This window comes from Crocodylus porosus, unplaced genomic scaffold, assembly GCF_001723895.1.
Source record: "Crocodylus porosus isolate Cpor-Errol unplaced genomic scaffold, CroPor_comp1, whole genome shotgun sequence".
Taxonomy (NCBI): domain Eukaryota; kingdom Metazoa; phylum Chordata; order Crocodylia; family Crocodylidae; genus Crocodylus; species Crocodylus porosus.
Window position 1 is genome coordinate 93,461,171 of NW_017728906.1, and position 19,834 is coordinate 93,481,004.

At 43.8% G+C, this 19,834-nt stretch overlaps 1 protein-coding gene across 5 annotated transcripts in view; it reads right to left on the reverse strand.

Moving 5' to 3' along the window:
* MCF2L (MCF.2 cell line derived transforming sequence like) overlaps window positions 1–19,834 on the reverse strand; it is a 175,979-nt gene that overhangs the window by 62,546 nt on the left and 93,599 nt on the right. For all 5 annotated transcript variants that reach the window (XM_019529641.1, XM_019529639.1, XM_019529642.1 and 2 more), the window contains exon 3: window positions 16,365–16,479. In XM_019529641.1, coding sequence (XP_019385186.1) covers window positions 16,365–16,479 — 115 coding nt within the window. The remainder of the gene's footprint in view (window positions 1–16,364; window positions 16,480–19,834) is intronic.

Genomic DNA, 19,834 nt, shown 5'->3' on the forward strand with positions numbered 1-19,834 from the left:
ACCTTGGCATGCATCCACAGATGCATCTCAATCAGGTCCAAGGAGGTGATCCTCCCCCTCTATGCGGCACTAGTCAGGTCGTAGTTGGAGTATTGAGTCCAGTTCTGGGTGCCGCACTTCAAGAGGGAAGCGGACAACATGGAGAGGGTTCAGAGGAGGGCCACTTGCATGATCAGGGGGCAACAGGGCAGGCCCTACGAGGAGAGGCTATGGGACCTGAATCTGTTCAGCCTCCACAAGAGAAGGCTGAGGGGAGGATCTAGTGGCCATTTACAAACTAGTCAGAGGGGATAAGCAGGCACTGGGGGAGTCCCTGTTCCCCTGAGCACTACCAGGAGCGACGAGGAAAAGTGGTCACGAGCTGGCAGAGGATAGATTCAGGCTAGATATCAGGAGGCGCTACTTCACTGTCAGGGCAGCTAGGATCTGGAACCAACTTCCAGGAGAAGTGGTGCTGGCTCCTACCCTGGGGGCCTTGAAGAGGAGGCTAAATGAACACCTTGCTGGGGTCGTTTGATCCCAGTACTCTTTCTTGCCATGGCAGGGGGCTGGACTTGATGATCTGCGCAGGTCCTTTCTGATTCTGCAAACTATGAATAATATAGTAGCATTAGATGCTTTTCTATTGTACTTAGAGGCATGGCTTCTGGTCTGAAAAGCGTGTACCATTACCAGGAAGCTAAGGATATGTAGCCAAGTTGAAAGGAAAACCTAAAGCAATCAGGCATTCCCCAGGTACACTGGCTATTTCAATTTCTCTTTCATACTACCCATTCCAAGTCTTTTCAGAACACAATCTTGCAAAGATATGCATGCATGAATGGGCCCATTGAATTAAAAAGGACTATTTGGAAGAGTCAAATGATGCATGTGTTTGCCCAAAAAATATTCCTGTTTAATGCATCTTGCGTCTTTCATAGAAATTATATACTTTAAATACTTACTTTTCAGTGAGCCCTTTAAAAGAGACAGATGTAATGCATTCATATTTTAAATGAAAAATTGTTTATAATCCAAAGCATTTATAATCAGTCTGAACTGTAGTGGTTTTGAAAGCAAAACACAGATTTTAGTAAAGAGAGTTAGACATAGGCCATATTATCCTTGAGGAACCATTTTATGAAATAAAATAAAATAAAATGGGTCACTAAAGCTGGAGGTATTCCATGTTGGTTAAGGCTATGTACACGTGAACAGAGAGCAGAAGTAACCTTATTCCAGAGCTGTTAACTCTCACAGATTCCCCCAATTTTCATAATTATTCAAAGATGTCAAATTTAAAATACAGATACAGGCAACCCCCACTTAATGCTCTTAACAGGTTCCCAAAAAACAAAATGTTAAGCAGAATCGTGTTAAGTGAAGCCTGCTGCCAGCTGTACATGACTGTGAGCATTATAACAAAACTCACTGAGCGCTAAGTGGAATTGGGTATCAATGTAAAACGAGCGTTATAGCAAAATAGCACTAAGAGAAACAGAGTTAAGTGGGGGGTTGCCTGTATTTAAATGCAAGATACAGAAGTGTGAATGCCACTATAAAAAACAATGGCAAGAACTCATTTGGACAGAATGCAGTTCTGGTCATACACGTTCAAGAGAGGGAGGGGCTCTAGCATAATTGCACAAATGGAGAATCTACCTAATGACGGGATACAAAGAATGCTTGGTTTCTTTGTCTAGCCTAACAAAATGAACATGAAGAGTGAAGATGGCATCTGTCAAATACAGCAGGAAAGTAGGGGGAAGTCAACAGAGCAGGAGAACAGCTATAAAGGCAGTGTTTGTGAAAGAACAAATGGGCAAAACTGGCCATGACTGAGTTTGGCTATAAAGCAGAGGAAGGTTTCAAACCATTAAAGGTATGAAATTTTGTGGCAGACTCTCCAAAGGAGTAGTTGGGATGAGAAACCTGTGGTTGCCTGTGATGGCAAGTGTCATCCAGCGGAGTTCCCATCCAGTCCCATGGAACTATTTAATGCTTCATGTTTATTTATCACTGTCACTACTAGTTTGAAACCTAGTAAATTAAACAATGTTAAAGTACTATAAGTGTCCATTAGTATATCCTTTAGTACTTTTTTGTACTCTTTTCCTTTCATAATAACTTTCTAAAATATTTTGAATTTGTCTCTCTTTCATGCATGTTTTTGCATATAAACAAAAATTGAAAAAAAAATTAAATTCAGGGATACAGTAAGCCTGAATTTATGTATATGCATCAATTTTTTTGTTTTTATACACATATATATCACATATGTGATTTATATGCCACCCTTCCCAACAAAGGCTCAGGATGGCTTAGAGCAAGAGAAACAGAGCAACTTAAAAGGCCCATTAGACTACACAAAAAATAAAGCAGAAACCTACTAAACCCCTTAGCTTAGCTTTGGCTGCTAAATGCTTCCCCTATGCTATTCTGTCATCTACATAAGTTAAGAGTGGGAACAGGAAGACAAAAAGATTGAAAGTAACAATAGCTAATGCTAGTCTCCTCTGCAGAGATAGCAAGCAGATTATAAGAAGAAAGTCTATCCAAGGTAATATGTAGAGGATGAAGGAAAGAGAGGGTTGCATGGAGATAAGTAATCTTGGGCAAAGGAGGCATCAGGATGAGCACCAGACTAGGTCAGGTTTGTTTTTGTTTTTTAATGTGGTGTTCTTGTTTCTACAGAATGATAGTTAACTTTGGATGTTCCAATTCAGGAGCACCACAGTGGCATGTGTGTAAGATTATAATCTTCCAGTTTCTTGCATCTAAACAAACAAAGCTAACATTTGTACAAAGTCCTGAGCCCAAAATAGAAACAACTCCCCCCCCGAAAAGTACACCCTATTGTTCTTCTACAGAGCAGATAGAGACCATTGTTATAGTCTGCTCTCAGAAGAAACTGCCAAGAGAACACTGCTTCTGAACGAGACATCCTGTCCATTCTTTATGTGGGGAACTCATCAATTTCTTTTGAAGTATTTCTGCTACACCCTGTGTTTATTTAAGTGATTAGTGTAAATTTAAGTCACCAAATTACAGTAATCACAATATTAACAACAATTTCATTAATATAATTAATGTAAATATGCACAAACTATTGGAATATAATAAACATATTAAAGTGACAGGTGTGTTGGACAGAAATCTATAAAATGACATGGATGGGCAGACGTAGGATTTTGAAAGTGCGGTGCAGGTGGCGTGGCACACCATATAGAACACAATACATTTTTCTCCAGTTAAAGAGAAACCCAATGCTTTACCAGATGTTCACAATATACTAAGGGGCTAGCACTATATATTATTCAGTTTCAGATCAAAACAAACAATTAGCGGAATGAGTATTAATTTGAGATTATATGTAAAGTTTCTTTAAAAAAAAAAAGAGCACAACAAACTAGGCCAAAGAGTCAAAAGATTCCATGTCATTACTGGGGGGGTCTACCCAACTTGGTGGCAGCTGGCCAATTTTGTCAGCAGATCAGAGAGCCAACTGCCATTTTTGAAGGGTAGTCATGGCCAGAACTCCCCCCCACTGCCAATTGGTTGTGAGGGCTGTCCATCATGTGCCCCCCACGCCACCAAGTGGTGGCAAGGGATGGGACTGCCTGACAGAAAGCCCTCTCAGCCAATAAGCAGTGAGGAGCAGGGATGGCAGCCACCTGGAGCCCCCCTTCCCCTCCCAAGTACCAGCAGCCCCTCCACCCTTGTTTCCACCCCCCCTCTACCAGCTGCATGGCTGGGCAGTTCCCTCTGGGGAGCCAGCATTTTATTTTCAGTAAGTTTGCTTCCCCACACCCCCCTGCAGATTTCACAGACATTTCCTGCTTTTGCGGGTACTGCAAAATTTAATGTTTTCTGCAAAATACATGAAATGGCATTAATTAGTAGGTCCCTCATCATTAGTCCTGTAGACTATATTTTACTCAAATCTAAGATTATCCTGTATTTAAGACCCTCCTCAATAATTAGGTTCTACACATGGATAATTTATAAAATTTGATATAATTTTCCATTTATAGACTCTAATTATTGGAGGGTTGTCTTTAATTCACTCTTCCCCACCCCACTGCTGCAGAGGGGCAAGCAGTGGGGGTGCAGATGGTGTGGGGTGGTCACACAGCTTGCTCCCCTGTAATCTCTTCCCCCGGCCTGGCTCCTGCTGCAGCCTCAGGTCCCACCTGTTTGCTCTGATCCCCCTTCTAGTCTCTGCTCCCCATCCCACTCCCTTTTTCTTGCTCTGTGCCAGTAGGCTCCATACCTGTTCTAGCCTGGGACACTGAATATGGCCCCAGCCTAGCCCCTATAGCAGTGCAGGCTGCATGCTGCTGCTACAAAGTGAGGCCAGGCTCAGTGCCCCAGCCTACAGCATGGACAGAGCCTTTCAGCGCAGAAGGAAGGTAAGGGGGGAGAGGGTAAGGGTGGAGGGAAAGAAGCAGCCGAGAAGAGATGTCAGGGTGCAGGGAGCAGGCAGCAGCTATAGCTATGGCCCAGACCCCAGGTAGGGGTTAAAGTCGAAGCTCCAATACCTGCCTGCTCCCTCCCCAGCCTCATTCTTTATTCTTAGATGAGGGGGCTTCCCCCTCTCCATGTTAAATTGGGGGATGGGGGAAACCTAGTTTTACCATCAAGTAAACATGGTAGTTAAACATACATCTCATTCAGATTCACAGAAAAAAAGCAACAACCAAACAAACTAGCCTTCTTGAGTGTCTTCACAGTGCCTTCAATACTCCACGGTCAGTCAATTGGTAAAGAGGGGTGGGGCCACATGACAGGCAGCCCTCTCAGCCGATCAGTGGAAAGTTGCACTAAATGGCCTTGTGAGGTCCCTTCCAACCCTAATTTTTCTGATTCTGTGAATTCTATACCCAAGTTAAAAACCTTAACTTAGATGTAGCAATATTAAATACAGCTAAAGACAGTCTGCAAAGCTGTAAAAGAGAAGAGAGACATTACCAGGAATGCTTTGAGGACAGCAAAATTTGCAGAAAAAAGGTAGTTTGAATATTGGAACATAAAGGTCATTAAAAAGGATAAACTGCTGTTACTGCTTGGGGAGTGGAAAGAGATTAGCAAGAATCAGAGAAATTATAGAGACAAAAAGACAACGGGCTCTGTCAGCACTGCTTGAATTTAAGTGCTGCTGCCCCTCACAGGCAGTTGGTTTTAAAGTCTGGTTGAAGCAGGAATCAAAGGGGGATAACAAGGGTACAACTACACACCACACCCCCTCTGGATCCACCCCTGATGACACTTGCCCAAGATATACTCCCAAGAGCTAGTTTATTGAAATAATAAAAACATTTCACAGGAAGAAAAATGCTTTAAAAAAAAAAAATACAAGGGAGTAAAAAAAAGAAGAAAAGACTTAATGTGTTGACCCTGCTCCTTTAACATGTTTTAACCATTTTTGGAGATTAACAGAGTTCTCTCCCTTGCCCTTGGCTGCTTACTGTAAGAGTATCCTCCAAGGAAGCATTTTTCACTGAGGGATAGCCTAACATTATCCAATGCGTGTGATGGTACTACAGCTTTCATCTGCCCATGTGTTACAAGACAGCACTCTCTTTCCCCGCCACCTGGCCCAGTAACTACTGTGAAGGCAGCATTCACACATGAAAACAAGGCATGGGAGAAGGACACCCTCCGAAAGGCCACCAGACTTTTTCTTGAGACAATTAGTTTACGTTTCCCACAAGTATTTCGAAGCGTCACAAAGTTTAGGGCTATTGCTACCTTGTGATATGCAATGCGTTATATATACTTCAGTAATATATCTTTGGACTTCAAATCCTGTGATTGCTTATGCAATTGCATAATTCAGGCAAGATGGGTATTAACCTTTTTATACAGATTGCAAAGTGCATATTAGAAGATATTCTGAGGTGGATTTAATTTATTGTATTACACCCATTCCTATTTTATAGGCAAAGGGGTCTTGCAATATCACTGATATCCACATGAGGGAGCTGTATTTTATGAAACAATATTCTTTCTACAACTACAAGGGGGCATAGGCTCCTTTCACTGCTACTTAGCACTCTCACACAGCACTGTGGCATCTTTACTCACAATCCCCTTCACCAGTAGCCTAGATTTGTAACATTTACTATTTGGGTAGGTAGGAAGTGAGGCTATCATGTATATCATGCACTCTGCAAGAGAGTATTATGTTAGCTAATCCTGTTTCAGTCTAAGATGTGCCCATTGTAAAGCAACTCTCTCTCACTTTTCCCTAAACACAAGTCTCCCAGTAAAAGCCATTTATGTTGCATCCTCATACTGTATTACCATGAAAAAAAGCTTTACAGAGAAACTGTTCATAAAACCCTGGGTTCTTAGGTCTTAAAGAGCAATACCCAAATATTTAACCCACCCCCTAAAAAACAAGGACAAGGTCCAGCTTGGCACTTAAGTCTTGTGGGTAAAGTGATGTGGGCTAGGAAACTGATTTTTTTTAAAGTATATTTCAGGGCAAAATTTCCAAAAGAAATAGGTGTACTATCAAACTACTAGAAAAACTATAGTTCCTTCGGTTCAGGGAACTGGTGCAAGTTAAACAACTGAGGCAGTATTTTGCAGGTGTAAGTGGTAACTCCATTAGAAATATTGCCAATATAATTTTAGGGATGAATCTTATAAATGTAAGCAAGGTCAGAGAAAGCAGAGACTCCCCTATTAAGTTGCCTGTGGCAGTTTCTTGCTAACATTCTAGTGGAATACAGTTGCCCTATATATTACGACAGCAGAAGTTGCTTGACTTGTCGCTATGATAATCCATGCGGCAATCCAGAATCTTTTGCCTGAACAAATAGCATAAATGATTTTTTGAAGTTTTTCAAAACATGTTGATGTTCTGAAGTCATGTTAGAACTTTAAAGTATTTTGTTACTCAGCAACCAGTTGGCAGTTACATAGGGCATTTCACCAAAGCTTATTCTACAGGGTTGCAGTCAAAGTAGCACTCAGCAGGGCAAATTGCTTAATAGGTTGAACCAAGTACACTTTGAAAAAAGTTCCAAGAGTAAAAATGTTGGCTTTAATTTTCATCCTTCTTATAAATCTTGTACCTTAGGCTTGCTTAATAAATAATGGATAATGTAAATAACTGGCTGACTTTTTCTTAAAGGAGTAGTCTGAACTGTTCATGAAGCTTTTCAGTGGTGTATGTTGTAGCTGTGTTGGTCCAAGAACAGGAAGACAGGGTTCTTTGTGTAAGTCTGATATATCTTTTATTAAACCAACTCAAATAGTTGGGCAAATTCTTCTTAGCAAGCTTTCAGGTTTAAAAACCCTTTGTCAGGCCGAGGAAGCATCTGCTGTTGGTGTGTGCGCTCTTTCTGGGTGGAAGGAATAGTAAAGAAGCCAGAGGCTGGTATGCAGGCAAGGAAAGCTAGTCAGTGAAGATGTAAATTGAGGGGTCAGTGGGTAAGAAACAGGTTGGGGGTAAGGGGAGAAATGAATGTAGCAGGTAAATAGTGGAGAGGCAGCTGGGGAGTCAGATGTCAGGCAGGTTATAACAACATGTCACAAATCCAATGTCTATATTTAGTCCATGATGGTTTGTATCCAGGAGGTTGAGGAAGTGAAGTTCATGGCTTTGTCTGTGAAATGTGTTTTGTAAATTTTCTTTGAGGATTCAAACAGAGATTGGAGAAAAAGGGGGTTTCTTGTGAGAAATGTGCCCCCACTGGTTAATTGGTAAACAGGTAACAAAATGGCCCCACAGTACACCAACCTTTTTATGAGCCAGCCTGACTAAGGGTTTTTAAACCATAAAACTTTCAAAGAAGAATTTCTCCAACTATTTGAGTTAGTCTAATAAAAAATATAAGATTTACCCAAAGAACCTTGTCTGCCCATGAAGCTTTTCCATCTTTGAAAGGTTAGCTACATATTGCAAATGCTTTAACCCAAGATTAGAAAATTAACATTTCTTGAGAGTTAGAAATGCCAGTATCAGTGTGAATGACAAAATATTGGAGCATCTCTGATATTTAAAAGTTGGTGGCTCACAAAACAAGCAACATGTACAAGGGTAGAGAACAGCAAATGGAGAGCTAAGAATGGAGGAACTGAAAACCATTCAAAATACTGGACGTGATTCCCAATTACAGTGAGGGAACTCTAATGAATTTTAATTTTAATAAGTGATGATGCAGAGGTATAAGAGCCAGTATCTAAGTAGCAGCATTTTCATCATTCGTTGAATGATGTTCCCTTCTTGTACTTAACTCTGTTTAGGATTCATAAGCTAGGTGGGGCACCTATACATGAGCAGTGAGGCTGCTCTGATATGCTGTAATTACATGGAGCATGGTAATTACTGTGCTCTAGCAGACTCCATCATCTCATGTATCAGTGTCCCTGTGCTGAAAAACAGTGGCAGGGGCACTTTAACTAAAGCTTGTTCGAGCACTCTCATTGCCATGTTTCAGCACAGGGACACTGATGCATGAGATGCGCTTGGCACTTTAATTAGAGCTGCTCTAGAACAGAGGTCTCCAAACTTTTTTGATCGCCACCCCTATCAGTAAAAAAATTTTTGAGCACGCACTCCCAATACATATATAAATATATGTATATTTATATTCGTGCACCCCTATCAGTAAAAAATTTGATCATGCACCCCCAATATATGTATATTTATATATCTAAATAGAAGTTCTAATATTTTCTTCCTGTACCCCAATGGATTGTCTTGCACACCCCACTTTGGAGACCACTGCTCTAGAAGACACTCTGGGTGCTTTAAATTAGGGTGCTCCCCGCCCCCACTCTGGCTGGATCACGTGTATAAATGCCCTGTGCCCAAGTCCTGAGAGGGGCCTGGTCCAGGAGACATGCTCAGAGCATGCCCCACGTGCACAGAGAACACTGCAGCCATGGCCACTTTTAATCAAAAACAAACAAAAACAGGTGCAGGTGGAGCTGGGGGTGCCCGCCTTTTATAGAATAGCCTAGAGGTTACAGCTTTTGTCCAGGAAGAGAAAATGCCAGGATTTAGAGCCCACACCTCAGTCTTGGGGGTGGGGGAGGAATCAAAATCACATTTCCTACCTTCCAGAAGAATGCCTGTACTACTAAGCCTCAGGCTAGACAATGAGGGCAATCCCAACTCCTCCTGTTGACATGGGGCCGGTGTGCATAAAAGGAATGCAAGACTCACAGAACCAGTAAGACTGCAAAATTCCTGAATAAACGAGAGAGATTCTGAGCCATGAGGATGAGGTGTCCCAGAGATGTTTTAGGCACATTGGTATTTTTAATACTATAATACAAGAGTGTTTTTAAAATTAGGTAGCTTTAGAACTGGAATTAGTAGAGCTATGTCAAGATGGTGTCTATTCTGGCTTAGAAGCAGGCCAATTAGACTGGGTGAGGTACTGAGCAACATGACTATATTGCTTTCAATAACGCTGCACAGCACTCACCCTGTAGACAAACACATTTGTTCACAGTCAGCTGCCTGTGTGGCACTGCATTGCACTTTCTTCTTTGCACTGTGTAGTGCCAACCCTTTTGGCTCCTCACTCAGGTTTGTGAATTCCATTCCCTGAGCAGGCATGGCAATGCCGAGTATACTCATGCCCCTGTCCCTTTGTGGATTTGACCCACAGATAAGACCATCTGTAATGCTGAAAAGAGTTCTTTACGGAGGAGTGCATTATAAAGAACTTAAATTGTGGACTAGTGTTTTTTTGGCATTCAAGGTTTAAATTACCACCATCATTCCATATGAATTACAAAAGTGAAAGCAGCCTCACTAGAGCATCAAAAGACCATACCAGAAGAAGGTCAGATTCCCAAGAAGTGGTACATCTGAATGAATACTCAAACACATGCCTACTGTCAGCAAAACCCCCCCAGAAGTTTGCTCCATAACATCTGACAAACTGAGCCATTGAAAACATGCCCACAGAGCACTGGCGTTGTGAAGTCATTTACTAGTCTTATAAAAGTGGTCTTCACTCTACCGAAAAAAAAAAAAATAGAATTTATCATTTAGAGCAGGTGTTGAGACATGGAAGTTCATCTGATTTGGCAAACACTGTTAAGAACCATAGATAGCAGGGGTTACAAATTTGGTCTACAATTATTTGAAACAACAAAAAGCTGTTCTTAATGCTGTTAAGAGGTTTAAATTGGCCATTTATACAACAGAAGGGCAGACCAAGACAAAGAAACTGATGGAGCAATTACTGATCAATTTTAGAAAGAATGAAAAAGCAAACTAGTAGTTGACAAATACATCTGTGACCAGTGAAACTGAGGCACAGTCTACCAATGACAGCAGGTCTTCCCAATATAGCAAGAAGATTATACAAGAGAAGAACAGAGGGGAGAGGATAATGAAAACATTTTGACTTAAACTGTTTTATTCACAACGTATTTTTTTTATTTTTTTATTTTATTTTATTTTTTTTTTAATATCCAGAGTAAACCTATCAAGTATCATTTGAAATATGGGTTTGCAACTGCAAACCCAAGCAAAACTGACCATGCTTACATGCTACTATTAGTTTGTTACGTACAGTGTAAACAGCGAGGAAAACTGCTCACAACCAGCATTTGGGCACTGCTACCTGGCTGCAGTTTTCAGAAGCAAACTGTTTCTAACTCCAAGAGCCTCATATAGAATAAGCACAATTCTCCTATATTGTGCTAACTATGCAACATGCAACACTTCAGGCTAGTCTGGTAACAAAATACTTGTAATCCTTTTTTCTTTAGCTGTAGTAACTGTCCCACCTCTAGAGGCAGATCAAGTGCCAATCAATTATAAAACAATACTCAATAGAGAAGGGATATATTCAGGGAAGAAAGAAGCTCTTAAAATCTGATTAGAATAAAAAAGGGTCTCATTCTCAAAGTCAGAAAGTCAGTATAAGTTTTACTCAGCAATAATCTTACAATGAATACAGTCTGGGTGCGCAGGCACATGACACTTAATAAAATGTACGAAACACCTTTCACAGACAAGCCTACAAAGCTTCAGTTAGTCAACCTACTGGAAACAAAAAATCATGAACTAAATACAGACATTGGATTTATGACACACTATAATCTGCTTAACATTGACACCCCAGGTACATTTCCACTATTTACCAGCTACATTTATTTCCCCTACCCTCCAACCTCTCTCTCATGCACTGACCCCTCAATATATATCTTCACTGACTGGCTTTCTTGCATGCATACCAGCCTGTGGTGTCTTTACTATTCCTTCCATCCAGGAAAAGCATGCACACAAACTGCAGAATGCTTCCTCAGCCTGATAAGGGGTATTCATACCCAAAAGCTTGCAAAGAAGAATTTTTCCAACTATTTGAGTTGGTCTAATAAAAGATATCAGATTTACTAAAAGAACCTTGTCTACCTAATAAAATGTACAATTATCTTTGTTTTTGCAGTTTATAACTGGAAGAAAGCCAAATGCTATAGAGATTATGCACTCAAAAAGTCAGAGGGACAGGGACTTTTGTTGCTCAAGACAGACCCTTGCAAGGAATTGTGGAGTAGTATTGTCACATGCTGAGCAGTATCCTTGCCTATGGTAGTGTCACACATTCAGCTTAACACTCACTGGGCACATCCAGACAAGCACGCATGTGCCTCTTGCCCAGTCTTAAACCCCTTTGAGGCAGGGCAACAGGCACGTGAAAGAATGAAAAAATGTTTCCTGCGCTGCAAACTTGCAGTGTAGGGAGAAAATTAGACCCCTGGGGTCAAATAAAAACTCGGGCAGGAAAAAAACAAAACAAAACGGGTCAGAGTGTCCCAAGGCAAATGGGGGCTCAGTCCTACAGAAACACTCTGGAAGAGTGCCAAAACATCTTTATGATTGGTCCTTTTCCTGCTCCTGAAGCATGCTGCCCGCCCACTCTGGGCAGGTAGCAGTGCAAGCTGTAGGGACCCAGACCCAGCTTTTGCCAGGTGAACAGGGGGTTAGGGGGCTGGAGGAGTGGGGAGGGGACCGTGGGAGGCTGGAGACAGCAGGGGAATGAACAGGGGGCTGGAGACAGCCCCAGAGGCATTCCCCTGCTCTCCCAAGGCTGAAGGCAGCAGGGGATGGTCTCCGTGGCTGTCTCCAGGCCCCTGTTTCTTCCCTTGCTTGTCTCCAGCCTTGGGAGAGCAGGGGAAGCAGCAGGAGGCTGGAGGAAGCAGGGGTAATGTCTCTGGGGGCAGTTTCCAGTCTCTTGCTCCCTCCCAAAGCTGGAGACAAGCAGGAAAGGAGCAGGAGGCTAGGGACAAACCCCTGGAGATAAGCTGGAGACTTCCCCTGCTCTCTCCAGCCTCCTGCTCATTCTCTGCTACTGCCAGTGAGTGTGGGGGGTGGGGTGTGCTGGGAGAGCAAGAGGGGAGCCAGGAGAAGGAACAGGGGGCAGGGAGAACAAGCCTCCTGTTCGTTCTCCTATTCTCTCCAGCCTCCTGCTTGTTCTCCTGATCATCTCCAGGCTCCAGAGGCTGGAGAAGACCAGGGAAATGAGCAGGGGGCTGGAGACCAGTGGGGGGGGAGGGATGAGGGGGAGCTGTTGCCCCTGGGGGGCCTGGGACTCTGTAGGCAGGGTAGTTCATGTGCTGTGGGGGGGGGCAGGGCTCTGTCCTATGAGGGGCAGGGGACTATTGGCAATGCATAGGGGGTGCAAATGCACTCCCTGAGGATGGTGGTGCACCCCCTCAAAAAAGGTGCTGTCACTGTCGGTGGTGCCTATAGGCAGTTGCTGCTTGCCACCCTCCACCGCCAGTGGTACCACTGACATGCGGCTAGTCAGTGATTGCTGCCGGTGGTGTGCACGGGCGCTTGCCGCTCACCACCCCTCCCCCCACTGCCAACAGTGCCGGTGACATCTGCGGGAGCTCCCCACTTTCCCACTGCCAGCGCTGCCGTGTCCCGCCAGCCGTCGGGGGCATGTGGCATTCATGCAGGGGACCCACCCCTCCTAAACAGCCCCCATACCCACAATCCCCCCACACCTACCCATGCAGTGACTCATCCCCCACACCCACCCATATTCCCCCACCCTGCTTCCCACCCCCTCCTGCAAACCCCACATCCCCCCCATAACCCACCACCCATTGGGTAGGAAACCCCAAAGAAACCATTAAAACTATAGATTATTTAGGATTTATTTTATTATGATGTTAGAGACACTGATAGGCTTCCAAATTTATTTAACATTGTAATTATAACAATAAAACATTGTCCATCTGATCAATTCCCCCTTTCTCTCTCTCTCTTGTTCTAATTGTAGAAGAATGTGGATTTTGGGGTATTTTAAAATGTGAATTTGGGATACTGCCTCAGCAGTCTAGCTGACAAGGGGCTAGTGTCCCCAGATACCAATTGCCTGGGCCCCAGATGCTAGTGAGGTCAAATAACCCTGAGCCGCTTGCCAGGGAAGGTTTTTGTACTGCTGGGGCCAGAACAGGGCAGCTTTTTATACTGCTGGGGACCGCACAGGTGCTGGCCCTGGGCCCTAGCTCCCCTTGGCTGCAGATCCAGAAGGAGCCAGGCAGGGTTATTTTGCCCCAAGTGGCACAATTTGCTCCACAACAAAGCGCGCTGAGGCAAAAAGCCCCGGCTCAAATTTTATTTGAGCTGCTGCAAGCACACATGCTTGCATGTGTGGATGCACCCACTAAATGCTTGCATGTTCAGGCAGTTTAGTACATAAGTGCCCTCATGGCGTTGCAGGTGAGGGTCATCTCCTAACACATTCCAACTTTAATAGGTCACAATATTACACTGATTTGCAACTGTTGCATGTAAACACCTGACAAAGCCCTTACTTCCCTTGTTGGAAGATTGGCATTCGACTACCAGGCCTCAAAAAAGCAACAAATAAATGTAAGAAACAGGAGAGATGGGGAAGCTTGAGTAATTCACAGACAGATTATAAAGCCAAAAGGTGATCATCTAGCATTACCTCTTGCACAATACAAGCCACATGATGTCCCTGAATTCCATTCTTGTTTAGATTAGTAGCATGGGTAGCCTTGAGAAATTTACATGGAAAACTCACAATAACCATAGGTGAGCTGTCCAAGGCTAAGGACAGACATTCAAAATGCCAGAGCCTGAACCGATTCAATCTTTACAGGTTAGTCTAACCTTCTTAGATTGAACCAAATTGCAAGTGAATCGACTTTCAGGAAATCCAGGCACTTGCCTGCAATGGCTTAGGCCAGAAGCTGGGGGGTGTTAGAGCAGCCCTCAGCTGCAGAGAAGCTGTGCTGGTGGGAGCCGTGGCCAGCCCTGGCAGTAGCCTCAAGTGAACTGGCCAGGGAGAGGGTTTAATTCCCCCCTCCCAGTCTCATTGGCAGACTTGAGCCAGGGTCCACCTGGTGCTCCCCCCTCACTGCTGTAGTGGCAGGGGCATGGCCAGAGGCTGGCCAGCATGGCCCTCTGAGGCAGAAGGGACAGAAAGTGAGCTTATTCCCCCCCTCCCTGCCCATCCCCAGGGGACTGCACCCAGGGTCTACCAGCCCTGACTGCTACTGCTACCAATCACTCCCTTTACAGGGTAAGCAGTGGAATAAAATCCTTCCTTGCCCCCTCTGCCAGGTGCTGGGGGGACGGAGGGAGGGGGGGGGAGGAATAACCCCTCCTTGCCTAAGGGAACCATGCCAGCCAGCCACCCTCTGGCCACAGTCCTGCCACTGGGCAGTGAGGGGAACACCAGCAGACTCCAGCTCAGGTCTGTGCTGGTGGGACAGGGAGCGGGGGAATTAAACCCCTTTGAGGCTACTGCTGAGGCTGGATATGGCTCCCACTGCTGAAGCAGTCAGCAGAGAAATGCCTGGCAGGTCTGTGCTGGCGGGACAGGTGAGGGAGGGGGGGAAAATAAAGCTCTTCCCTGTCCCCTTAACCTTGGCAGGGGGGCAACATCTGGCCACACCCCAGCTCCTGCTCCACCTAGTGAGTAGAAGGGCAGGGCCAGCCCTGCTGTCTGAAGCAGAGAGTACGGTTCCATTTGAGGCTACAGAGTATTCTGGGGGACTCTGGTTTAACTTAAACCAGGAAGGGGTCTGGGGCAGAAGTTCCATAAACCAGCTTGAGCTAAATCAGTTAACTTTGATACTATATTCAACCCAGTTCATCTCAAACTGGTTTGAGCCATTTTGAAACTGATTTACTTGCACTGAACTTATGTTCTATTACAGGTTTAAGCCAGCTTCTGATCACTTAAAACTGGCTGGTGTGTGGCTTCTGTAGTTTGACTTGGGCTAGCTTCCACTTAGAGCCATTGGATTTCATTACACCTTTGTCTGTTCCTCCTATAAGAGTTTCCGGACTGTGATAAATGTTACCCATAGACTTCTCTTAGTTAAGTTTATTACCAGTAGACCAAGCTGACCGTCCAGTGTTTTGGAGGATTTATTATACCCTTCAATAAAATCAAACAGAATGCAATAAAGGATGAATTAAATCAGGAACTAGAACACTTTCCCAAGTCTATGTGTGTTTTCAAGTGAAAACTAAGAAGAGTCCCATAAGCAGTATGATGAAGCATGTAACAAGGGACCTTAACCAAATACTTGAAGAGCTGCCATAAAATAGTGGGAAAGCACCTTTTTTCTCCTGCTGTGGAGAGGACGACAGACCAGTGGCTTGAAGTTGTAGCAAAGTGAGTTTAGATTGGACACCTAGAAAAAACTTCTAGAATAGTAAGGCAGTGGAATAGACTGCCTAAGTTGTGGACTCACTGGAGGTGTTCAAGAAGAGGTTGGATAGCCACTGGTCAGGGGTGGTCTAGGTGTAGCTATGCTTATGTTCTATTAAGGGTACACGCCAGTCTTTTGGGCTTTGCTGGTTGCCCCTCCATCTCCCACCCCGCTTTCTGTTACATATGTCAGGGTGTTTTTAAGCCTCCCTCAGAGGCACTGGGTTTTGGCTACAGCCAAGGCTGGAGACCTTAACTGGGGAGTGCTAATGTTCCTGCTGGAACCAAAGCTGGAGGTTCCTGGCTAGAGGGTCTTGCCCCTTCACTCAGGTCAGACCGATTACCGTATCTGGGATCAGGAAGGAATTTTATTCTGTGGGCAGATTGTTATAGAGCGTGGGGGATTTTGCCTTCCTCTGTAGCTGGGGGCATGACTTTCTATCCAGGATCTCTTGAGCATATGTTGACATTTCACAGAAGCAGGATGTTTGCTGCTGTGGTTCTAGTGCTGTGCCTGTGGTAGGTTAGAGTTAATGGCAGTCTTATGAAGAGTTCAGAATATGGATTGTTTTGGATGGTTTGCATAGGGATGATCCTGCTGCAGATAGGGAGTTGGACTAGATGACTTCTGGAGGTCCTGTCCAGCCTTACTTGTCTATGATTCTGCAATACCAGATACAGCTGTTTTCTGCAGGCACCTACCTTGGGATGCTTGTGAGATAGGTCAGAACATTTTGAAACTCTCTCTCTGGGATCTCACTGAAAGCTGGGTAGTCTGGAAATGTGATAACAGGGCTACCATCTTCCCCTCGTCCACCTAAAAAAAGAAATAAGCAAAAGGTTTTATATTTAAATTGGTCATCTTGCATAGTTCCTATTTGCTCAAAAAGAAAATATTGTTATAATTTTTTTTTTTTTTTTTAAACATAGTCCTAACAAATGTATATTTTGTCCAAGTAACCTAGTTTTCCTTTTCGAATCAAGGAAATATGGTCACACCAGAGCCAGTCAGTCCAAATTGTTACTCCTAATTTTGGCTTTTTTTGGGTTTTTTTGGTGGGGGCAGGGCAGGTGGAGGGAGTTGTCCGTTTTTAAAAATACTTAAAAGTTGAACCATCTCTACTTCCATGACTTCGGTTTTAAACACCAGATGGCATTGCATCTTTATTTCAAGACATCATGCTTTCAGTAAGCATATGACAATGGGTGAACTGTTTAAAACACAATCTATTACCAACCACATGAATTCGTAAGTTAAAAAACACCCCAAACTAATGTTAACTGGGACCATCACCCAGAGCCGAGTCCAATTTTCAGAGATTTAAAAATCCCAAGACTCCTAGCTGTTGTATTTTTTTTAAAGTATCTTCCCCTATTGGGAGAAGTAGCAGAATTCCACAACAGAGGCAATTTCTAGTGAGATTTCCTATTCAATTTGGTAGCTCCACATGGAATGGACAAAGTGTAGATAAATAAATCTCTGAACTTCTAAGTACAACCATACAACAGCAAACATTATTATTGCTGTTGTTAAGATTATTATTCTCTGAATCTTTTGCAGCTTCCCCATCCTTATAGGGAATCCAAAACAAGAAAAAAGGAAGTTAAATTATTTAAAATACATTACCATAAATATAAAAACAGAAGCATTTTTATAGTTAGGCATATACATTTCTGATTTAAGTAAGTGAATGTTTAAAGAGATGGGCAACACTAAAATGCACTAATCCCAGGCAACTGCATTAAAAATTAATAGACTAGGAGAAGCTCAATCCTAAAAAGATTATCCCAGCTCAGTGCTTCACAGGAAGGAAAAGAGAACAAAATACACAACAAAGTCTCTGCCAATGTCGTGGGGAAATTCCCTCCTAATTTCATGTCTAATAATTGTGAATAAAGCACTTCTAAATAATAATGCATCACAAAAATTGTAATTACAGTAATACCTTTTACAGCAAATCTAGGGCAATATAGAAGAACCACTCAACTTATGTGCATGCACTATTAACACAAGCAGAGAATAGCTACATTAATATCTATATCCATAGAGCCATTTTGATTAAAACCTTTCCCCTCTGAAAACCTCATCAATAGAAATGCATAGATAATATCACTGCATTGGTCAGATATAATCTTTTATCTACATGTTTACTTGCATACACTATAGTAGTATCACTGTGAAGTTCCCAGGTAGGAAACTGAACTAAAAGTGAATCATCCAGGATGCTTTCCATTATGCAAAACTATAATGGTTTTGTAAAGAAAAGTGTTAACAAATCATAATGACTTGGCTGTATCATAAAGGCTATGTTGCAAAAGTGCAAACACAGGAAAGCTAATTTTAGCTAGATAAATATTAAAACAGAAGTGAATTAACACCAGTTGTGATTCTCTTGTTCTGCTCTACCCAAAACAGAAAAAACTGAAAGAAGAAAATATTATGAGAGGGGCAAAGACTTTTGTGGCCGATATCCTATTGGATCAACTGTATATTTGGGAGGGAGGTAGACAAGATTTGGGGTACAAGTAAACTTCCTACTTTCCTTTCAGCTATACAGATGGTCCAATAAAATATAATCACCCATAAAAATCCTTGCCTGTTGCATATTTCATAAACCATAGTGCCTACAACATGACTACCAAAAATATTAGAAACCCCCTCAGAGAATCCTAAGCTCCAAAAGTGGTCATGCTTCTCTAGAACATATTTTGGGGTACCAGAAAGTCATCATAGCATCATAGTACTTAGTGTTGGAAGGGACCTAAACAGATAGTCAGGTCTGACCTCCTGCCCTGGGCAGGAACAGGTGCCGGGATCACATCGCTCCAGCTGAATATCTGTCCAGCCTCCTCTTGAAGACCCCCAAGGTAGGAGAGAGTACCACCTCACTTAGGAGTCCATTGCAGAGCCTGGCAGCCCTAGCCATAAAGTAATGTCTCCTGATGTCCAGCCTGAATCTGCTGTCTAACAATTTGTGGCCATTATTTCTAGTAACTGTGGGTGGTGCCTGGGGGAACAGAGCCCTCCCCCAATTCCCGCTCGTCCCCCCTGGTGAGTTTGTAAATGGCCACCAAATCCCCTCTCACCTTGTGTGGAGGCTGAATAGGTTCAGGCCCTATAGCCGCTCTTCATAGGATCTGCCCCACTGCCCCTTGACCATGCGAGTGGCCCTCCTCTGGACCCTCTCAAGGTTAGCCACATCTCTCTTGAAGTGCAGCACCCAGAACTGGATGCAGTACTCCAACTGTGGTCTGACCAATGCCGCATAGAGGGGAAGAATCACCTCCCTGGACCTGCTTGTGATGCACAACAAGGTGCGGTTAGCCTTACTGACCGCTTCCTCGCATTGGTGAATCATGTTCATCCTGGAGTTGTCAATGACTCCAAGATCCCCATCTGCCACCGTGTTGACAAGAAGGGTGTTTCCCAGCTTATAGGCGTGTTGCTGATTCCTTCTCCCTAGATGCAGCACCTTGCACTTGTCTGCATTGAATTCCATCCTATTCTCATCTGCCCACCTCTGTAACCTGTCTAGATCCAGCTGGATTCTGTCCCTCCCCGCCCCCCAGTGTGCCCACCTTGCCCCACAACTTGGTTTTGTCAGCAAATTTGGACAGTGTGCTTTCCAGACCCACATCCAGATCACTGATAAAGATGTTGAACAGTACAGGCCCCAGGACTGAGCCTTGGGGGACTCCACTGTCCACATTCCTCCAGGTCAAAAGTGACCTGTTTACCACCACTCTCTGGGTCCAACCATTGAGCCAATTTGCCACCCATCTGACTTTGTAGGCATCAATGCTGCAGTCACCAAGTTTTTTTTGTTGTTTTTTTTAAAAGAGAATGTGGTGGGAAACCATGTCAAAGGCCTTCTTAAAGTCCAGGAAGACAACATCTACCCCGACACCCTTGTCCAGGGACTTTGTGACCCAAACATAAAAAGAAACCAGGTTAGTCGGGTAGGACCGGCCCTCAGTGAACACATGCTGATTGTCCCTGAGCATTACCTCAGCCAGGCTGGCTGACCTACTCCACCGGGCTTTAAACTAAGCCCTCTGGGAGATGGGGGGACTACTGTCACTGCTGGCCTGCTGAGCGACCCTTGCAAAGCCAGCAGACCAAGGCACTTAAGGGAGCCCACCCCTGCCCCAGCCCTGGCACAATCTGTGGG